Genomic DNA, 21,332 nt, shown 5'->3' on the forward strand with positions numbered 1-21,332 from the left:
TAAAATAAAAAATATATAAGTATATTTAGTTTATTAAAGTTTTTAATTGAATTAATTATTTACATCAATATTATCATGTATTTTATATAAATTATTATGTACGTGTCAAAATTTTATAAAAAGACTGTTGAAAATTGCAATAATGGAAAAATAATATCGATTTTAATTTCTTCTGTAAGTAATTATTTAGATAATTAAGAATTACAATTACAACAGAAGTTATTTAAAAAATTGAATTGCACTTTAAGTTTATATATATTGTTAAAAATAATGTCTTTTTCTATCTGAATAATGTATTTCTTTCTTTGTAAACTAGCAGTACGCAAGCATATTTTATAAAGATTGAATTTGTTGCGCACGCGCAAAATTCCCAGTCTCTCTGGGAACACAGATTTCTAATAGTGTTCAGACTTTTACTCTAGAGAGTCACTAGCAAAGTGTCACATTTGTAGTTTTACGAGTGTTTAAAAATGACGGAGGAGAAAATTGGCTCGTTAGAGGAAGAGGCTTTAAAGAGAAAGGAACGGCTTCAGGCGCTCAAGAGAAAGAATGAAGAAGTCAAAGAAAATACAAATGATGCAGTCGAAAATTTACCGAAGTAAGCCTTGTTTCAATGACGTTGATTTAAATCTAACCTCTCATCGCCGACGCGACCGATTGCTCAAAGTCTTGTGTTTTCAGACCGAAATTTCGGAGTTATAAGCCGCAAGACGAAGGTTTGAAGAATAATATGGTAGAGGATGCAAAACCTGGAGATGTCGAGACTGTAGTTAAAGAACAATTGGACGCTGCGAAGAGTAAAGTAGTTATCGAGGAACTGGTAAGTTAATGTCCCATAGAATCTATTCTCCTACCGCTTCTTACCAACCGATAACAAAACAATCTTTCGTTCTTGTTTATGTTTGTTAAAAATTGATTTGAAATTATTTAAAGAATGTACATGTAACACAAAGGGCATTCCTTTTTAGAATGAAACTTTTGTATAAAATTTTGTGTTTCCTCGATATGGTTAATTGTACATTTTACTGCATTATTCTGTATGATTTCTTAGAAATAATTTTTATTTTGTTGTTGCTTTTTTTAATTACTACTAGGATATCAGTAATTTAGCACCAAGAAAGCCTGATTGGGATCTAAAACGGGATATAGCCAAAAAATTGGAAATATTAGAGAGGAGAACGCAGAAAGCGATAGCAGAAGAAGTGAGAGCACGTCTCAAACAAGGTCAACAAGATTTAGCAGCTTATGTAAATAATCCTGAAAAAGCATGATAGTATTGTTATCAAAAATGTGTATATTTTGTAATGTATTGCGTATTTTGTTATTTATAGAATATATATTTAATAATCAATTTATTCATAACTCATCATTATGTCTTACATGTAACATACTTAAATAACATACTTAAATAATAGAGCTACATATAAATTAATTTTTTACACAGAGAATGACACAGATTTATTAATGTTAAAATCCAAACTTAATGCAAACATTTCATCTAATGTTACATCACTATTAATCAGAATAATATCTTAGTCGGTATAATATATATATATATATATATACACACGTGTGTGAATGTGTGTGTGTGTGTGTGTGCGTATGTCATAATTTCAAACGGCTTTGTTGATATTAAAGTCGAGAAATAAATTATTTTTGCAAATTTAAAAATATCATTGGAAAATATTCTGTTGTGAGTTATTGTGATGACAACAGGGGTGGGAACTAACAAGTTACTTTTAACGAAGTTACAGTTACAGTTACTTTTTTTGGTAACTAACAACTTAACTTTGTTACTTTTCTCCATTTGTAATTGTAACTTAACACAGTTACATTTTTTTGGTAACTAATAACTATTTTGATAGTTACTTTAATAGTTACTTTTTTGGAACATGCGCTAAAATTTTTAATCAACAACCGCAAAAAGTCGAGTCCACACAAGAGGAATTGTATCAATTCTTAAAATTGAATAATTCCAGTATTAATATGCTAAATAATTACACTGCAATTAAAAAACTTTTTATTAAATATAACACAGGCATTCCGAGTTCTGCATCTATGGAATATATATTTAACATCGGTGGCTCTATAATGACGCCATAAAGAGGTTTTTTTACGACGATATATATGAAAATCAAATTGTATAAAATTCTATAAAAATTTTTATGAAAATTTTGTAACAAAATATGAATCAATGTACGACAACCAATGTATCGTTATATTTTATTTAATTCTGGTAACAGTAATATACGATTTAGAGTTTTATCTTTACAAAGTTCTCATTTAGTGTACATAAAATAACTTGTTAAAGTACATAATATGCAACAGTTAGTAAATCATAATGTGTAAGATTCTTATTTCTTATATTTAAAATAATGTACAATTATTTAAGAAAAAAGTAACTGAAAAGTAACGACTCGTTATTTTTTTAGTAACTGTAACTGTAACGAGTTATTTTTTAAAATTGATAACTTGTAACTGTAATTAGTTACTTTTTCAATGAAAAAACTGTAACTGTAACTGCAGTTTTAGTTTTTTCATTTCACAAGTACAGTTTTACAAAGTAACTTTCCAACCCTGGATGACAATATCATAAAAATTCGCTTTTGAATGTCACTTAATTAATCACTGCAATTTTCAAGAAATATAGAATTAAAGATTTAATTATTTTTTTTAATATTTACTGTATTATGAATTTTTCGTCATTGTTGTCATTCTCTCTCTCTCTCTCTCCCTCTCTCTCAAAATGATAACAATTGAAACATAGTCTTTGACTAGAATATTTTATATCAACGACTTCACAGTGCAAACAGAAAGATTGCTGCAAGAGTTGCTAATGCGACGAATAGAATTGGCACTTTGTAACTCCGTTGTCCTGAATGCCCACCAGAATGATGATTGTGAAAAGTATTCGGTGTACTCTGCTCTTTCGGAATATTTTGAAAAACTACACGATCCTCTAAAGGCTGGACTGGCCGGAAGTTGTGAGTCAGTCTGTTGCCTTCGGGAGTCCGTAAATCACGAAATGTAGCCAACTAAAATCAAACGACAAAAAAATCTATGTACTTTTTATGTGTCAAATTGGTAAACACACACACACACACATATATATATATATATATACATAGTATTTATAACAATCTATGCCAAAAATGATCAATTACATATTAATATTATAACATTAAAGAAATTATAGTAGTCACAAGTTGTATTGAGAGACCTGGTCGTGTGATAATTGTTGATGATCCTTAAAGTCGATCCATGTTGCGACTTCAAGGCAAGGTGGAGTGGTTAACGAACCCTTGTATGTAAAGTAGTTTTGTATGTTTGTAATATCTGGTACAAGAAATTTTCCCAATGGCAAAGGCTCTTGCAATGTTTCTTCCTTTCCCATCTCTTCTATTTTGGATAGTGCTCTTACAATAGGTTCATATGTCGGATTTGGTTGAGGGCTTATCTATTGATGATTTTAATAAACAGAAGATATATTAAATTGTCTTTAAAAATTATAATGGCACACAGAGATTAATTAATTATTTGTAAGAATACTAACTGAAGTTTTCAGATTAACATGATCTTTTACCTCGTATAAATACGCTAAGATAGCCAGACCATCATCATGCTTAAGAGATTCGTCAAATGATTTGTAAGTTTCTTTATAAAAAACAGCATGCATTTCCATCGGAAACGATTGATTGTTAATTAAATCTTCGGATCCTTCGTAATCATTCTCGCCCCAATGAAAATGAAATTGTTCAAACACATAAACATTCTTATCTCCTAAGGGTCCTCCGGATAACAGAGCTGCTTCGGACTCTTTGGTTTTCAGCACAACTGAAAAAAGAGGAAGTTGTGTATAATGCAGCCGAATAATTATTAAAGATATCTTTTTTATGTAACATTAATACTGCACATTAAAAATAATTTCTGTATCTTATTGTGAGATCGATTACATTATTATCATGATCATTACGGCGTGATTCAACCGTCAGTAATGACACATACAAATATCGTTTGCGAAATTTTTTGTTTCAGCATTTTAGTCATCTCTATTAAACATTTATGTGATTTACAAGTTTGTCTATACACCAAGAGCGATAGTTATAATTACAAGATACAAAGTCACTTTTTTCTCGTTTCCTCGTTTTGTCATCCTGATTATATCGGAACGGCAGTTTTTCCCCTTTTTTTTAACTTTAATCCTCGTGAATGCGATTGCGAGGAGTTTCCCAGCGGGATCGACTAAAGAAAATCTCAAGCCAAAGAAATAACAAATCCAATGTCTCTCTCTCTCGCGACGCGGCCCAATGCAAAACCAAACCGTGAAATTCTCACCTGTGTGACCGGTGTTCTTTACGTACGAGTGGCACGGATTGTCAATGCCGTTCAATATCAACGGTGGCAAGCTGACGTTTTGGACATTATGCTCCTCTATGTTAATGGGCGATTGGTGTTTCCCAACGCAAGTGTGATACTCCTCGCCCCAGTACGCTGGACCTAAGAAAGCGAGATTGATCTCATTTCGTATCATCGAACTTCAGATAATGAATTTCTCTCAGGTGAGGCTTACCTTGATTTCCTTCGTAACTAAACTCTTGACCATCGCAGAGACCTGAAAAAGAAATGTTTACTGTACTTGCAATTCGTACATTATGTAAATCTAGTGAAAGGGCAAGTATACTGAGAAAAAAAAGGAACAAAAATCCATTTAAAAAATAACAAACGGACATTACCGATCTCTTTAATCGAAAAAAAAGAACAATAAAAAGGCTTAAATTACCGATCAAAAACATTCGAACAGAAAGTTCCGATTGGAATTTTTTAATCGAATACTTTTAATCGGTCATGTTGGCCTTTATCGGGTTTTCCCGATTAAAGAGATCGGTAATATATCCGTTTGTTACTTTTTGAACTTTATTTTTTTCACTTTTCTCAGTGTAGATAGCGATGAATAATGACGAGTAATACTTTCATAAAGTAGAATTTCAATTATTACTGATATGATTAAAGTTGAATACATAAATATAATGTTACGTCTAGAAAACGTAAATATGCTTTTATTTCGATAAACACGGGCACGATTCTGAAATTCGAATTATTCAAAGGAAGGCGATCTTATTTCAATTTCTATTGAAACTCAGAGAGATAGTAATTTAATGCGCGTGTTTATAAGGAAATACATTAATATTTTTTGCCCGCAATCGATCTAGATGTTAGCGGCGCGCTTTCTAACGGATCGGCCGTTAAATGCGCCGGGAGATTTTCGCGGAAGTTGAAAGTGCATTTAAATTTATCCGTCTCTTGAAAGACAATTGGCCGTTTCCGCGCGCTTATTATGCGACAGAATGCTTCTTGATTATCTGCTAACGAGCGTACTCGCGGTTCTTAATTCCTGCACGGTACGTGTTCGGACAAGTCGTCACCTGGTTGCTTTAAAATTTTCACATCTGTTCGACACATGCGACGAGAAAGAGAAAGAGAGAGACGCTCTACTCAAGTATATTACTTTCGTTTTTTCAGTTCAAAACGGTCACGCGAGAAACGTAAACGTGACACTGTCCAGAAATCCTTGGCTGATTTAAAAAAGTGATTATCTTGAGAATGATGAACATCCTCGACATCCTTCTATTGCGCAAAATCTTTATTGTTGCGTATGATTACGTGAGGCACATGCAAGAGGAATATCGGTCAGAGATATCTAAATGATAATGCGAAATTTCGAAAAACCGCAACATTGTGCGCTTTTTGACGAGAACATCCCACGGAGTCGATAATAATCGCTATCGGTCGAAGAATCAATAAAAAAAATTTATATTTCAGAAACACCATCTGCTCGCCCTTGGATATATAATAATTTGGAATATGTTTTTTTTTTTTAAATCAAAGTAACAAAAGAGTCATTAAATTTAATCATGCAACTACGGAAAAAACTAACAATATCTATTTTAATATTAGACTGAACTGTATTTCATTTTGAACGAGATAAATGTGTTTATATGGATTGAAACGCGATTATGATTCATCAATCTTGTATAACAAAATAACGCGGATCGATATCGCGCGGCTATGTGAACTGTCTCCAAGTTGCTATGCTTATGACAACCTGACAGAATGCAAACCGTACGCGTTTACAAAAAAACACATACTTTCATTAATTTATCGTTAAGAATTTCTCTTTAAGATTAAATGCATGACGTTTTACTTTACACATTTAATGAATGATTCGATTATGCCTTAATCGAACTTTTGGGGCGTGCAGAAAATCAATTATTGCAACATTTTCTGTGCTTGACAAAACTTTTTTTTATCAAACACACCTTAATATTCCATCTGTCAATCGATTGAATGTTATCTTTTAGAGTAATGCATATGTGAATTTACATTTTTTCAATAGCAAAGAGGTGATAAAAATGTTTCGCATTATGACATGAGCCGATGATCACTAGGACTTATGCAATTCCCAAGTTCTAGGTCCTTTTCTTAATTACAGTTGATTACTCATGAAGACGACGCGCGTTTTAACGACAGCAGAAACGACGCACGTAAGCACACACATAAAACCGATATAAAATGATGATACCGTTTGGATAAATGGCAACTTTTATCAGACGATTCATTAAGAAAATATAAGGCATTAGTCTATAGCTCGAAAGGATTAGTTAACACTCACTTTATGGCGAGTATGATGGAAAAATTTACCACTTTATAAAGATTTTTGTCTGCCTCGACGATACAACAGCGGCGATAATATTTCTGTTCAAATATATACCGAAATGGAAAAAAAGAGTTCTCTGTGTTCAATATACAAAATTACTCGATCGAATGGTTGAATGCAATAATACAATTATATTTATTTGAGGCGATTTAATTTAACAATGTGCCTGACATGTAGAGAAGAATCCATCGTATTAAGCTCATCATTTTTGCACGAAGATCGTTATTTGTATCGTTAGTTATAACGATCGTTTCTACAGTTTGACATAACGTTCATACAGACTTGAAATATTATATATTAGAAACTTGCGAAAATATCCATTAAGTTAAATCAAAGTGGATATCTGTACTTTATTATTGAGCTCTGTTATATTAAGCAAAATTGTTGCTGATTATAATATTATTGTTCCAAGATTATAACTAGCTAGATATAAATAGATATATCTTAATCATATCTCTTGTATTCCTTGCACGGTAGTTTGCGGTCATCAGAGCGATGATTTCAATATTAATGTAAATTGCAGTATGCACTAAAATATTTAAATCTTGAATTAAATTTTTAAAGATGCTTGTAGCATATAATTATCAGGTTTCTAGCTTTAATTTACAATTGCGTTTTAAGTTTGACAATCATATCCGCAATTTGTAGAATTGAAAGAACGTATTTAACACGTTTGCTGCTAAAGATGATATTAATCGTTTAATTAATTTTTGTTCTGCGTATATACCATGAACACGACCTTAGGTATTTGTTTCTTTGTTAGGCTTTGTGTTGTGTTTTATTTTTACTTTATTGATAGCGAATATGTTAATAATTAATAAAAAAATAATACCAAGCATCAAAATCCGCTTTCGACCGACAAATGATATTTTTTATTTAATTTCTTTCTGATTTAATTTTTTATATTTAGATATTACAGTTGAAAGTTTAAAACAACTGCCTGGCACATACACCAATGTTGGCTGCGTTTCGATATTCACTGCCAGTACTGAAAATCTACAGTGTATGTGACGTAAACTATAGACTTTCAGTACTGGCAGTAAATATCGAAACGCAGTCTTTGTTAACTTAAACAGGCAATTTATTTGACTGGTTTTGTTTTTACTCGTTACAGCATAATCAGTTTTCATCGCATTTGTAAATATAAATAGGTCTCGTTTAAATAAGAATACGACTGCAGCATAATGATCAATCATTTTTACCAGTTACAATCGGTTGTCGAAATATGATACTTTCAATCGCGAGATTTATATAAAAAGCTTGTCAGAAAACATCGGATAATTTTATTATTTTCCCCATTACCATAACTTTTTGCCGAAGCTAATGTCGTAATTTTAATATTTTCTTTGTAAATGGACAACTCGGTCAAACCGACAAAAGTATATAACATTTCTTTATAATATTAAAAAATTTAATATATCTACAAACACTAATTTTATTATTAACATTTTATGACATTTAATTATTCTGTGTAATTAATGTTAAATTCAAAAGATTAAAACGCCAAGTGTCGTATTATAATTTATTGGTAAAATCAACATGCTGTAATATTTTTATATTTTAGTACATGAATATTCAATATTAAAGAAATCAATCGAAGAAATAAATAATATTTTTATTCCGCAATCTGCAAAAATATTTGCTGAGAAGCTGTTGCGAAGTGGCCGCGCGAAGTGTTCAAGCGGATTCTCACCCGATAGAAGAGAGAGGCTAAGATATACAGCTAGAAACACCATGATCGTTCACCCTGTCAACGTGCACCATGAAATCTCGCGGTACTGGCAACAACTCACCGATTCGTCCAGGAATCGGTAAGCTAATGCGAATACTTGTGTTACGGCCGGTGGTAGACTGAGTACTGCCGGCTCGGTCGACCATGTTAAATAAGAGTCCGCCGCTTCTATTTCGCGACGTGCGATTGACTTCGCGTTCGATAGCGGGGAGGGAAGAACGATTTGTTTCACGACGATTTGTGGAATCAAAACGGCGAGTAATGATTTCAAGATGCGACCCTGAAAACTAGACAAAAAATAGGCAAATTAAAAACAACCGGTGCACAAAAGTCCGCTGTTGATAATCAAATTGGCAAATGAGGCAGCCGGGGGTTGATTGCTTGAATCCTCTCTTTATGCCGCGCGTAATGATTCACAAAGTTAATTGAACATTTCGAGAATTATACAAGCACTCATTTACAAACTTGTTATCTTCAAAATAGAATATTATTTGTACATTATTCTGAAATGCAATTTTTTAAAGTCTGTATTTGTATATATGTATACTTTCTCATTTCCGTTTTTCTTATCGCATTTAAAAGCTTCTAATATGGAATTTCAAAATTATCTTATCAGTTTTTCGTGAGTAATAAATTGCATCGGAACTACTTCATATATGTTAAAAAAAAAAGCAAAATAAATTTTGGACGAATGCATTTTTGCAATAATGTTTAAATATTATTTTTATTATATTTTTACAACCTCTTTTTCGAGGCAGCGAGAAAAATGAAATTGGTAAACACTAAAATTTCAAACTTTTCAATCGGATACGAGATTTTGAACAAATCTTACAAAATGTAACGCTCCGTAGAGGTACATGTTTCACGAGTGCAACGTTGCATTAGTATTGAACAGAACCGTTGGTGTTTGCACGTTATTTAGTATTTAGCAGTCCGTTTGACTAGCAGAGGCGGAAATCTCTTGAATATATCCGGCGATATGTGATGAATAACTTACAGTGCTTTCGTACCGCCGCTTTTCGGTATCCTTCAACTTCCGTTTCGCGAAATTATTCCCTGTGGTTTTCTCCGACGCAATCCGACCCAACAACCATAATCCGCGGTAGATTTGTTATACAATTCACGATCTCATTTCTCAAATTGGCTATTGAAAGATTAATAACATCCTGTTTTTAGCAATATGTACGGAAAGAATAACGTATCGTCAGTTTCTGTTAATGCGAGACTGATTATAAAATTTATTATGCATGTTGAATTAAAAAAGAAAAAGCTTTTAGTACAGTAGCTTCAGTAGCAATAGTACTTTCAGATAAAACCACATATATGTAAATGAAAATTGTTGTAAATAATTACTATAATAATTATCGTAGTAGATAATTTTACACGAAAAAGTGTAGATAATTATATATAAAACAATGTTGAGTATAATACGTAAATGTTATGTACAATTTGCAAATTCTGAACTAAATGTAAGATAGATGTAATGCTACACAGCACAGGTATAACATATATACGTTATACAACATTACATCTATGTTATGTTCGGTGTTTATTGGGTTTTCATATAAACGTAATTTTACGTAAGAATCAAGACTAAAGAAGGAATTAACTTTTAAACTAATAAGAGAATTATGTTCCAATCTTACGGAGATACTCCAACGTAAATAGACCGATAAAATTTTTACTTTTGGTAATGCTCGAAAACTGATAAGGACTCACGTAGCTTAAAAAAAAATTTACTTTTCTTCCGAGAGAACATTGAAGTATCGCGCAGAATATTGTCGCGACGGCGTTTAAAGACAGAAATTCCATCGAGACTGGTGGCAGGCAACGCGTTCGATTTCGCAAACGTTCCACACGATGGATGCAGGCGGATAGACGGATAATAGAAATCTCTACGAGCGAGGACGGATTGAGTGAGATTGACGCAAAACACGATCGGAGACGGGATTTTTGCAGGTTCTCGCTCTATTGAAATATTTGTACCAAGAACAAAATACATTCACTAACAGTAGAATATTATGCAAGAATGAGCCGACCGAGCATGCATTTCCCCTTTCCGATTGGGCGGCTTTCGTCTAATATAAACGAATATTAGCGTCATGTTTGATAAAAGGATTAAAGGAATTAACGGACGGGCGCGTGCGACGTGAAGTGTCGCGCTCGTTAGAATTCATGCGTTAACATCAGGATGAGATATCGCTGATAGAATTCTGGAAAATTAACGTAATTGGTTACGCTTAACAATGCAGCGCCGGTGAACGATGGAGGCGTAATGTTACTGTCCGGCTATTGTTTGTCGATTGCACAACGCCAGAAATTGAGATAACAATCGGGTAAGGTAATGCGCGCGATGTTACAGCTCGCAATTTGTGGTTACCCGATTGCCGGCGTATCATCAGTTATGTGGGTGCAGACGGTGCCATGCGTGCAATGTAATCTGTTGTTTGTTATACAAATGGGAAGGCGATGAAGATAATAATTACAATTGTCTCGTGATATTTACGTATCTTACGCGGCACTTAACACCGCGAGATGACATTGCGGCATCTCGTTCGTCGGATTAACACACGTGATTTCTATTGAATTATTTTTCTTGCAGCGCGTTACGTAAATATATGTGTCGTGACTAATGGCGATAATCGCCGAATAAACAAATAATTAAATGTATTTTCATGTAGCTTAACTTTATGTTACATATTATTTAATTCGCGCCTCGATCCCTTTCGCCAAATCTTCCACGTTCCAGGAAATTTATCAACATCACGTGATACGCGACGTGACTATCTTCTTTCTTACGGCGGAATATAAACTTTTGCAAACAAATCATCTATGAGAGTTCATCAACCTATGTATTATAAAACGAGCTATCGGAACCGACACGATTCGTTTGCAATTTCAATTGTCGAGTCGTAATTATTACGACTTTTGTTAATATTTATGTTGAAAGTTATATAAATTGCAAACGCCAATGTGAAAACGAATGTGGATGTTTTACAGCGCGAGGGAATTTGATTTGGATTTTAAATTTCGCTTGGAAAATATTCGAAGAAAAGTCGCGCTCTGCGTCGTCAACAGACTCGCTCTGGAAAAGTTGAGCCGTGAGGTGGCGAGGGTTCAGAAGCGAGAAAAGAGTCTCGGAGAGCATTCTAGAAATTCGACCGCATAGTAACGTCGTCGTCGTCGTCGTCGTCGTCGTCCGTCGTTGGTCCTTGATCGTCGTTCTCCCTCAATCCCTCCCGATGGCGCGATGGCGGTCGTCGTCGTCGTCGTCGTCGCGCGAGACGCAAGCAAGCAACAAACGGTCGATCGCCAACACGGAGGCGCTAGATGGCGCGCTTCGCGCGCGACAAAAAGTCCCTAGGGCGCGCACGCGACGCCTATACGCCGACGTCGTCAGCACGGGGTGTTCGGGTGGCTCTCGTGTGGACTGTTCGCGGGCACGGCGACCAATCGGAGGGCGAGCGCGTGCAATCGGGTGGCACGTTGTGCACGCGGCGCGCAGTGCGTCGAGGAGGCGGGAGAAGAGCGTGTGTGTGGTGTGTGCAGTGTATTCACTGCTGGTATTCTCGCCGCGGTTGCACGTATGTGCGCATCTCTCCGTGCCGCCGTCGCCGTCGCCGTCGACGTCGGCGCCGCTGCCCCGGTACTGGTACGCCGTCGCCGCTTTGGAGTGTAGCAACGGCCGCGCGCCGCCGCGGATCCCGGGTCTGCGCCGCGGTGCCGCGTGCTACTATCGTCGTCTGCGATATTCGCGTGCGCGCGAGGAGCCAGCAACAGCTCGCCGCGGCCAGTGACAACACATATTTTCGATACGATCGCAAAGGGACAGCGTGGGAGAGAGAGAGAGAGAGGGGGTGATAGAGATAGAAGGAGCGAGTGAGAGGGGCCGAGAGGAGGGAGACGGCAGAAGCTCCGTTCCCGAACTGCTGCAACGCGAACTGCGGGTTGTTCACGGTTCCGCGACCAAGACAGCAAATGCGAACAGGTAAAGTGGACTAGGGGAAAGCTGCTTGTTCGCGGGAGGAACGGTGATTTTTCGCTCGGTTGTATGATTACGCGTAACCGCGCCATAATTGCATAGGCCTTTTAACGGACGAGAGAAAGAGAGAGCGATAGAGAGAGAGTGTGCGTGTATGTGTATGTGCGAGGGAGTGAGAAGGAGAGTGCGAGGTGAGCGAGAGCGAGAAGGATGGGAGGGGGGAGGGGGAAAGGAGAACGCGACGAAGAGGGAGCGATCGCGAGTGCGAAGGCGAGAGAGAGCGTGCGTGAGGAAGCTCGGCAGAGTAAAACGAAGCGAGAACGAACGCGGCAGCGGGGAGTAGTAATAGCAGCTTGAGAAGCAGGGGGGAGGGGGGGGGGGCAGAGGGAGCGAGGGAGAAGACAGCAGGCGGAGAAGTCTCTCTCTCTCTCTCTCTCTCTCTTTCTCTCCCCGTCAAAATGTCGCTGAAAACGCCAACGCGGATACAGTGATGTTGCCGCTCGCCTAACTCGGGACACATCGTCGTCTCTTCCTTCGAGCCCTCGAGCCTCGCTCTCCTCTCCCTTCTCTCTCCCTCTCCCCTTTCCCTCCCTTCCCCGCCCTCTCTCTCTCTCTCTTTCTCTCTCTCCCCCCTATCCCCCTCCCTCTCTATCTCCCGATCTCGTTCTCGACGAGCACAGGCGGCTCTACAGTCTTGTAACGAGGAGAAAGAGAAGATCGCGCGGTGCATCGATTACTCGCGCGCACAGGTCACCCGGTTTGTTTCTCCACATTTGTTTCTCTACGCGCGTCGTCGTTCGCGTCGTTCTCGTCTTCGGTGGCGGGATATCTTTCCCCCCTTCTCTCCTCCCTACCACCTTCCTGCCGCCGCCACCGCCGTCCCCGTCCCCGTTTCCTCGGTTTCCCTTACAAGGGCGACAGGTTCCGGGGGGAGACACCTCGATCGCGAGTGAGGCCGAAGTGGAGGTCGATATCACGCCATCCAGGTACTCGGTGTTACGCGGCCGTCGGAAGGTCAGCCTCCTTTACCTCCACGACGACGACGACGACGACGCGCGGCGGCGGCGGTGGTGGCGGTGGCGGCGCGCGGGTACCCAGAGTACCCTCTGCCTGCCATTCACGGTGAAATCGGCTCGTCACACTCTCGACACCTAACTCGACTCCGACCTTTTGTTCGCGCTGCGGCTCTCCTTCCCTCCGCCTCCTCCACCTTCTCCTCCTGCCTTTATGCCGCACCCCCTTGCCCGGTTCCTCGCGACGCCGCGCGTACCTCTTCCCGCGACCGTTAAAAAACGCTCGCCTTCGCACCGATCCGGCCTGGATTGATCGCTGCCGATGCCGCCGCGACCGGCCTAAGCGCGACTCCACATGTACGGAATCGGACGGAGCCGTCGTCACCCCGGACGATCGGTTGTCCCTTGTCGAGCTTTCGAGGTGCCCCCCCCCTTGCCCCCCACGTACGGTCGACGGAAAATTGAAAGTTTGATTGACCACGGCTCCGCGATGTCGCCGTGATAAAAGAAAAATGGACTCGATTCGAGTAACGGCGAGGACCGAGTGCTAACCGTTGCTCGGCTTGTTCTTGTTTACGCAACAATTCGCCAAGTGTCGTTCATCTTCCAAACTCTCTCTCTCTCTCTCTCTCTCTCTCTCTCTCTCTCTCTCTCTCTCTCTCTCTCTCTCTCTCTCTCTCTTTCTTTCTTTCTCTCTAGTACAGTGTCTGCTCGCGAATCTCCTGCCGATCGCGCGGTGTTGTTCCAGACTTTTCCTATCCCGTTTCTCAATCGGATGTTTGTATGACCTCGGAAGACTCCGGTCGAACTAATCGGAGCAGGTGATTTGCGCGCGATCGTCCGAAGTTTGAATAATCCGCAGCGGAGGCGAAATTAACTCGCTTCGTCGGGACGAGTTTTGTAACGCGTCTCGTGAAAATCGTCGTCGCAAAGCTATTCGAATTTGGAGTATCATCGGTCCTTCCATCTGTGTGATTCGTCTGGTTTGTCTCTTCGTCGAATGATTTGTATCTGTTCAGTGCTTGCACAACACACTTGTGTGATGGTCTTTAGACTCTTGATAGAGCTCGCCGAAGCAAGTTCGTTGACCTGGAATCAGAGTTTGCTATTTAAACAAGTTCCACGAGAAGGAAACAGCTTGCAAAACTTGATTGTTGTTGCGGGGAAAAATAAAATGCTTTAATGTGGCACAATATATATTACAGAGAATGTACTTAAAACGATTAACTTCATGATATCATTCTTTATTTTTGGAGTCTATAAACTGCAACAATAATGCATTTGTAATCCTCATTACCAAAAAGTGCTAATGCGACTAACGTTAATAATCTGAAACATATTTGACCGATATTTCTTTTTAGGGATTATAACAATTACTTTCTCATTTACTGTTACTGTTACTGTTTTTAAATTTAACTTATTAGATTATTTATATATATTTAATGTTTAATAAATATTATTGCTGTTTTTTAAAAAAATATAAAAATTTTTTTATTTGATGAATTTGTTTTATTATTATTATCATTATTATTATTAAACGGGATAACAATCCCTTTAATCTACAAACAAGAATAAATTATAGTACATCAAATCAGTAAAAATACAAGAAAAGTAATTACGTAATTCTAAAAATTTTTAAGACCAGAGTGTGAAAATAAAACAATTGCACACAATATACCTGTCTGTCTATTTCTGACAATTATGTATATATTTATGTGATGTGTTTTATGTACCTATTATTATAGTTTATTGTGAAAAAAAACATTGCTTATTTTACTTCAGGTTTTGGATAAACTTGCTTATTAAATAAAAACAAAAAAATGGTGTCAACACGTCAATCAAGTAACATGGGAAGCAATGGTGGCAGTGGACCAGTCGGTGAAGTAGAAGTACACTCCCTGAAAAAGCATCATTCTGTAACAGCTGGCACATCTAATAATGGGGCCACCATTGAGTCACGCACTCTGAATCTCCTGGATTTACCTGTCGAGATCCTTGAGAAAATCTTTGGCTACCTAGGTTTCAATATGGTAGCACATATGCGCCTAGTAAGTTACCAGATTCAAATTTATTATTTTAATCATTTCCTTGAATTAAATTATTGTAGTGGATTTCGTTCCTAGGTTTGCCATCAACTGGACCGCATTTGTGGATCAATACTGAACTCTACGTTTCAAAAGCTACAAGCTCAAATGTTAAGTCGTTTTCAGGCTATCAAGGCACAAATGCCCAGACGCGAATCCGCGCGTCGAAATCATCCATTAGCATGCGAGTCAGATATTATAGAAACTCTGCATATGCGGCTTACTCTGCTGCAAATGAGTTTCGGCAAGCACATTGAACGGAAGCATTGCTGCTTTTTCCCTGGCGAGGTAAAGATGAGATTTACAAAATGAATACTAAGGTTGTCTTCCATGATAGACTTGTCTAATATATTAATAGAATTTTTCAATTTGCTTTAACTTTTTTTTGTATTTTTATGTTTTTTAGGTATTCCCATTTTTTTTCTATTGCATTTTTTCACTATTGCCATCATGTATGTAGGAAATAAATTTATTATGTACATTAAAGTATATTATTTACATTGAAATTTATCAGTAACAATTTTCTTGGAATATCTCCTTTTATAATCAATCTACTCTCACTTTCTACAAGCTTATTGTGTAATTACATTGAAACTCATAACAGAGTGTAGAAGCAGGAATAAAAATTCTATTGCCATTTTACAGATTTTAGATGAAGTTTATCGTATTCTCCATTACATAAAAGTTACTCCAAAATTACAAAGACCTTACAAAGTCACAGACGAATTATTTGATCTGAGTACAATGGCTATGGAATATTTCAAGGAACACATTGAACCAACTTTACCAGAAATACCTTATTTTGGTGCAGACTTTCTGGATCTTGCAGGAACATTTTCCTGTAAGCTAATGATTTTGATTTAAACAGTTGCATAATTTCGTAATATAATTTTGTTCAAGGAAACTTGTTGTCGTAGCTTCTAGTAGCGTGAGTAAACCATTTATGTGCCTGGATTCCACACCTTTGACCGTCGTAAAAACTGAAGAAGAAGGTTCTTCATCGCATTGTTCGGACGATCCTGCGCTTTTGGAATCCAATGTGTCACCGCCACAATCGAATATGGTTTTGCGAAAACGGATTCGCAAGATTAAACAAGGCATGAGACGATACAACAGTCAGTTAACATTAATGCGCAGGGATTTAAAGAGTTGCAAGGCGAAAATTGCGGATCAACAGAAACAAATCGTAGAATACGCTACTCGATTAGACGATAATGATAAGAAAAATGAGGAGACGTCGCGAAAATTCAGCACACTCCTACAGGTATTTATCCTGATATATTCAAAAGACTTCGAAAATAAAAATAAACATTTACTTTATAATATACTTTAAAATATGTAAAATTTGCTTTAAAGTTTAATCTTATAAGGTTATAAATTTTCTACTCTCAGTCGGCAAAAAATCTATATTCTCACCTTATGGATATATTTTTTTTAGGAATTGAACAAGTGTAAAACCGAACTACAATATTGGCGATCCAAATCACCAGCAATACCAGTATGCATAGGTTGTGGTCAGACAATGCCAGTCCCTACAGAAGATTTACAAGCTTTAGCCAATCAGGGAGTGCTGCCGGATGCGTTTGGTGAAGAGCACGATTTCATTCCCATCGCAGATGCCCACAGTCCGACCGAGGCGGTACAGCAATCTGTAGTTACGCAATCTCCGTCGACACCGACGGTAGACATGGCACCCCCAAAGGCTCCCGTGCCTTCGATATCCTTCAAACGGAAACCTACTGCAGAGGAAACGTCGGGCGATGCCGCGAAAAAATCACGTCGCACTGCCAAGTCTCGTCAGGCTAAGCGCTCAAAGATATAAATTGATAACACTGATCATGGTACAAATATTCAAACAGTTTTTAATGGGTTTCCGAAAATAGGGGACTTTCTATAATGGTTTACGCGCGTTTCTTTACGTCAGCAAGCCGACATGATCTTAGAAGAGTACAAAATTTCTCACTGAACGTCCTGCATCTCGCGCAACGAACCTCGTGTTGAAAATTTCAGCCGTATTATAATTGTCACGATTATCAAGATCGCTAGTTGATTTTTCAATTTATTTCACGGATTTGTCACCAACATATGGCACACATTGATGAATATTCTAAAGAAGCCTAGCTGATCATTCGCTTTGCTCGTAAAGCAACGTCTAACTATACTTTCTCGAATTCTTGTTAAAATTCTTTTGTTTTTTTTTCACTATCATTGCCGCAGTACATTTGAAGATGATAGTTAAAATCATGTCAATCAAGTTTATCTTTGTCATGCATTTAACAGCGGTATTGCACGAAAGAACATACTAAATAATATCGTGGCGACGAACGTTCGCCTTCCATTTTGCTCTTCGATCAAAAATGTGCAGTGACTCTTATCTAATTTAAAAAAACTTAAAGATATAGTTCCCCTTAATAGAATGTTGATTGGATATCGCATCTTCAACATTTGATCGAGTAGGACAATACGGGAATAGAGAACACATTGACATTTCATAACTTATATATAAATTGAATTGGTGCAAATTCCAAGTAATTTTTAGATAATTGTAAATTTGTTCGAACATTTGAATCACATTCTCTCTAAATTAAGTTGGTGTAAACCAAGTAATTTTTAGAAAATTGTAAATTTATTCGAGTATTTTGCACGTTCTACGATGTAGCTTGTGGTGACTTGCATACAAAGAATTTTGAAATAGAGCCTCTAGTAAATTTTATTTTCGCAATATTATCATATATATATATATATAATACATAAGTATCTGAGAAATAATAACGATTATTCGTTCCGATACTGCAAGTATACAGTAATCATATTAATTTCTTTTGATTAGTTGTTCAAATTAGAAAATTCTTTTACAATTATTAAGTTTTTTCTTGTCCAGCTGTCTTATTTGTATTCCATGTTCACATGTTTAAATTGAATGAATTTGTGTGGCTCGGTAAAATCAAAAGTCTTATGATAAAAGTATCATCCCCAGTATTAAAACGCAAAACAACCAGAAAAATTAGAGAATAATTTACATCACACTAAAGAGCAAAATGTCGATGGATATCTGGAAAGGAAGTGTTAGTTTACTTTTATGAATGCGCCATTTTACCAAAACAATGAAATGGCGTATACATTGCAATATTAATAGAACTAGATAATTATTTATAGGAATGATTCTATTTAGATAAAAGAATTGGGTATCATGCTACTTTTTTGTATATTATTAAAAAATGAAATTTTGTTATAAATAAAATTGTCAAATTCATATTTATGAGAACATGTTCTAAATTTAAAAAAATGGACGTTCACGTTTATAAATTATAACAATCAAGGATATTTGCAATCGGCTCCGGTAGTCTGATGGTTTACCTTGCGCGATAAACAATTGGTACAGTAGGAACAATTAATGTCTTATTTGCACCGATTACCCAATTAATCTCAAAGCAGTGTAGTTAGATATTGTGAGTTACTCATGATGATACTTATAAAAAATGGAAGATACAGATGTATAAGTAAATGATACTTTATATATTATAAATATATATACACATATATCTATATGTATGTATATACATATATATATACATATATATGTATGTATGTATATATATTTGAGTGGTACTCGCTACTTGCAGAAATGCGCATACCACATGCAGAACATTTTAGTTTAAACTTTAATGGAACAATAAGATATAACGATTAATTAATTAATTGAATAATTAATTAATTAACGATAAAATAATTAAAAAATATATATGAAATATATATATAAATATATATATAATTTTTTATCGATGTCAAAAGGAAATTAGAGAAAAAGAAAAGCAGAGATAACTTAGGGTGTGAGTATAATGGGAGAACGTTGCGGTGCGCATACGTGTGAGGTGAATGTGTGATATATATATAAAAATATAATATACTAAATTTGACGAGAATTTACGATGTGATGCTTTATCGATTTAACCGCGGGAAAGTGACCTTTATCCGAAAAATATAAACGTGGGGCGTTTCTGATTGCGAACGAGCATATAAAATTTCACTTAATGTTACGTTGAATAGCGCATTGCGGGGGCGGGCATACCCAAATCGTACGTGTCGGAAATTTCAAAATGCTTGTACGTTTACTTGCAAAATGTCGCGCGCGATCAGCGGCGACGTGTATCACGGATGTCCGTAGGATGAGACTTCGCATCGAGACTTTGTTTCGTCATTCGGGCCCCTGAGAACGAACGTATAGATCCAAGATTAACATTTACAGCGATGAATTGCATCAACGCTAGTCATTGCTAATTCTGATTGGTTGGCGATGAAATTTGCAGTCTCTGTAATTAATTGACTTTAATTTGAATTGAATCTTTTAATTTTAAATTTTAATTTTTTTAAATTATTCTATTCAGTCTAAATGATTACAAATAACAAATGTCCCATTTGTAACTTTGCGACATTAAATGTACAGGAATAAGAAAATCTGTTAATTAATACGCGCTGTCGATGCGTAAAAAATGAGTTTATCAACAATTTTCATCCTTTATTTCCTTTTTTTTAATCTGAGAAATGGCAAGCTACTAATAATTTGAATAGTCGATGTGAATCAAAAGTTAGAAAAGGTGACATGATCTTATCTTGTCTTATAGTATAATCGTATATCGTATAATCTTCAGTATCTATTAAATATAACTCGAATATATTCTCTTTAATTGTGGTTAATTTGCGCGTACATTTTTATAAATAATAAATTTGATGTGTGGATAAAGAAGAAGGAATTACCAATCACAGTTGATTGGCTGGTGTTTCGATGCGATTCAATCTCAACATACCTCACACATATATATTATATATAATATATATAATATATTATGTATAATATAAAACACCTTCGACGACGTTATGTACTATACAATGTCGTCTGAAACAGTTCACGCTCCTCTCTCTTTCTCGGCTTTCCGACATAATCCGTCCCCGAACGATACAAATGTAGAACCGTGTACTACGCATATTATGAATCTAAGTTAGACGTACGATCGAGTATAACAGTGAATATGCGATTTAGGAGTAGAATAATTTTCTAGACAGTAGAGAGAAGTGCTGTGCGCGTGGGAGGATGGAAAACGAAAGAAAGAAAGAGAAGGATATATCTTTTTCTCCTGAAATTACTTGCTCCACCCCGAAGCCTTGCTATCTGCAAGCGATATTCGTGCAAGCAACGGTCCTTGCCTCAGGTACACAATAGACAAATACCCATAATGAAATCGTGTACATTTCACGGAGACAAAAACGATGATGTAGGAATACAATTTGCCAGCGTTATAGCGAAGTGCGCCATAACGCCGAGGAATAATGGAATATATTATCTTAAATGGTTTTACGTGTATTAAAGCGATTGTAAATATATATATTAGATACACCTTATAATAAACATAATTTAACATATCTAACGTTTTAACTTCTATCACTACTTGGGAAGTTAAAGGTTAGTTTTTATATCTTAATTATTTCATAATTTTGTTATATAGTTGTGTATTACACACACATATACATATATATCAATAATTATAACTTTTGAATTTTAATTGTCACTTGCAACAAGATAAAGAGAAACTTATAGATCTGCATGGTCTGATATGTTACATATGAACATTCTTCAAATTTTTCATCTCTTCCATCATGCATCATGATCTTAAAATTTTTTAATCATTGCTTTATTTCGATTTAATTATTTCGATTTTTCTTTTAACATAAATTTGTGTGGTAACGCTATGATAACACAATATTTTTTTATATAACTCAGTCTAATTTAATCAATTTTTTGAAATTATTA

General features: G+C 36.4%; 3 protein-coding genes across 9 annotated transcripts; 2 read left to right on the top strand and 1 right to left on the bottom strand.

The window, feature by feature from the left end:
- The first annotated feature begins 397 nt into the window (after nt 1–397).
- Nucleotides 398–1,351, top strand: LOC105837303 (coiled-coil domain-containing protein 12). Its single transcript, XM_012681940.3, has 3 exons — nt 398–598; nt 682–820; nt 1,095–1,351. The coding sequence occupies exons 1-3, from the start codon at nt 471–473 to the stop codon at nt 1,269–1,271; spliced, it is 444 nt and encodes a 147-aa protein (XP_012537394.1). The 5' UTR covers nt 398–470; the 3' UTR covers nt 1,272–1,351.
- An 855-nt stretch (nt 1,352–2,206) lies between these two features.
- On the bottom strand, nt 2,207–10,902 carry LOC105829324 (carbonic anhydrase 1). 2 transcript variants are annotated; one of them, XM_036286502.1, is made up of 6 exons: nt 10,188–10,902; nt 4,571–4,612; nt 4,336–4,497; nt 3,584–3,834; nt 3,221–3,457; nt 2,207–3,035 (listed from the first exon to the last, which is right to left on the bottom strand). In XM_036286502.1, exons 1-6 carry the CDS (start codon nt 10,447–10,449, stop codon nt 2,799–2,801), a joined length of 1,191 nt encoding a protein of 396 aa, XP_036142395.1. In that variant the 5' UTR covers nt 10,450–10,902; the 3' UTR covers nt 2,207–2,798. The 2 variants fall into 2 exon arrangements, with proteins under 2 accessions (XP_036142395.1, XP_012523520.1); XM_012668066.3 differs by lacking the exon at nt 10,188–10,902 and adding an exon at nt 8,409–9,133 and having other exon boundaries at nt 2,799–3,035.
- A 1,140-nt stretch (nt 10,903–12,042) lies between these two features.
- On the top strand, nt 12,043–20,944 carry LOC105832801 (F-box only protein 28). Of its 6 annotated transcripts, XM_028192776.2 has the most exons (7): nt 12,680–13,186; nt 14,191–14,425; nt 15,225–15,490; nt 15,566–15,814; nt 16,172–16,367; nt 16,444–16,790; nt 16,965–20,944. In XM_028192776.2, the coding sequence occupies exons 3-7, from the start codon at nt 15,263–15,265 to the stop codon at nt 17,346–17,348; spliced, it is 1,404 nt and encodes a 467-aa protein (XP_028048577.1). In that variant the 5' UTR covers nt 12,680–13,186; nt 14,191–14,425; nt 15,225–15,262; the 3' UTR covers nt 17,349–20,944. The 6 variants fall into 6 exon arrangements, with proteins under 6 accessions (XP_036142393.1, XP_028048577.1, XP_012529518.1 ...); XM_036286500.1 differs by lacking the exons at nt 12,680–13,186; nt 14,191–14,425 and adding an exon at nt 12,043–12,435; XM_012674064.3 differs by lacking the exon at nt 14,191–14,425.
- Nucleotides 20,945–21,332: the final 388 nt, after the last annotated feature.

This window comes from Monomorium pharaonis, chromosome 5 (genome assembly GCF_013373865.1).
Source record: "Monomorium pharaonis isolate MP-MQ-018 chromosome 5, ASM1337386v2, whole genome shotgun sequence".
Taxonomy (NCBI): domain Eukaryota; kingdom Metazoa; phylum Arthropoda; class Insecta; order Hymenoptera; family Formicidae; genus Monomorium; species Monomorium pharaonis.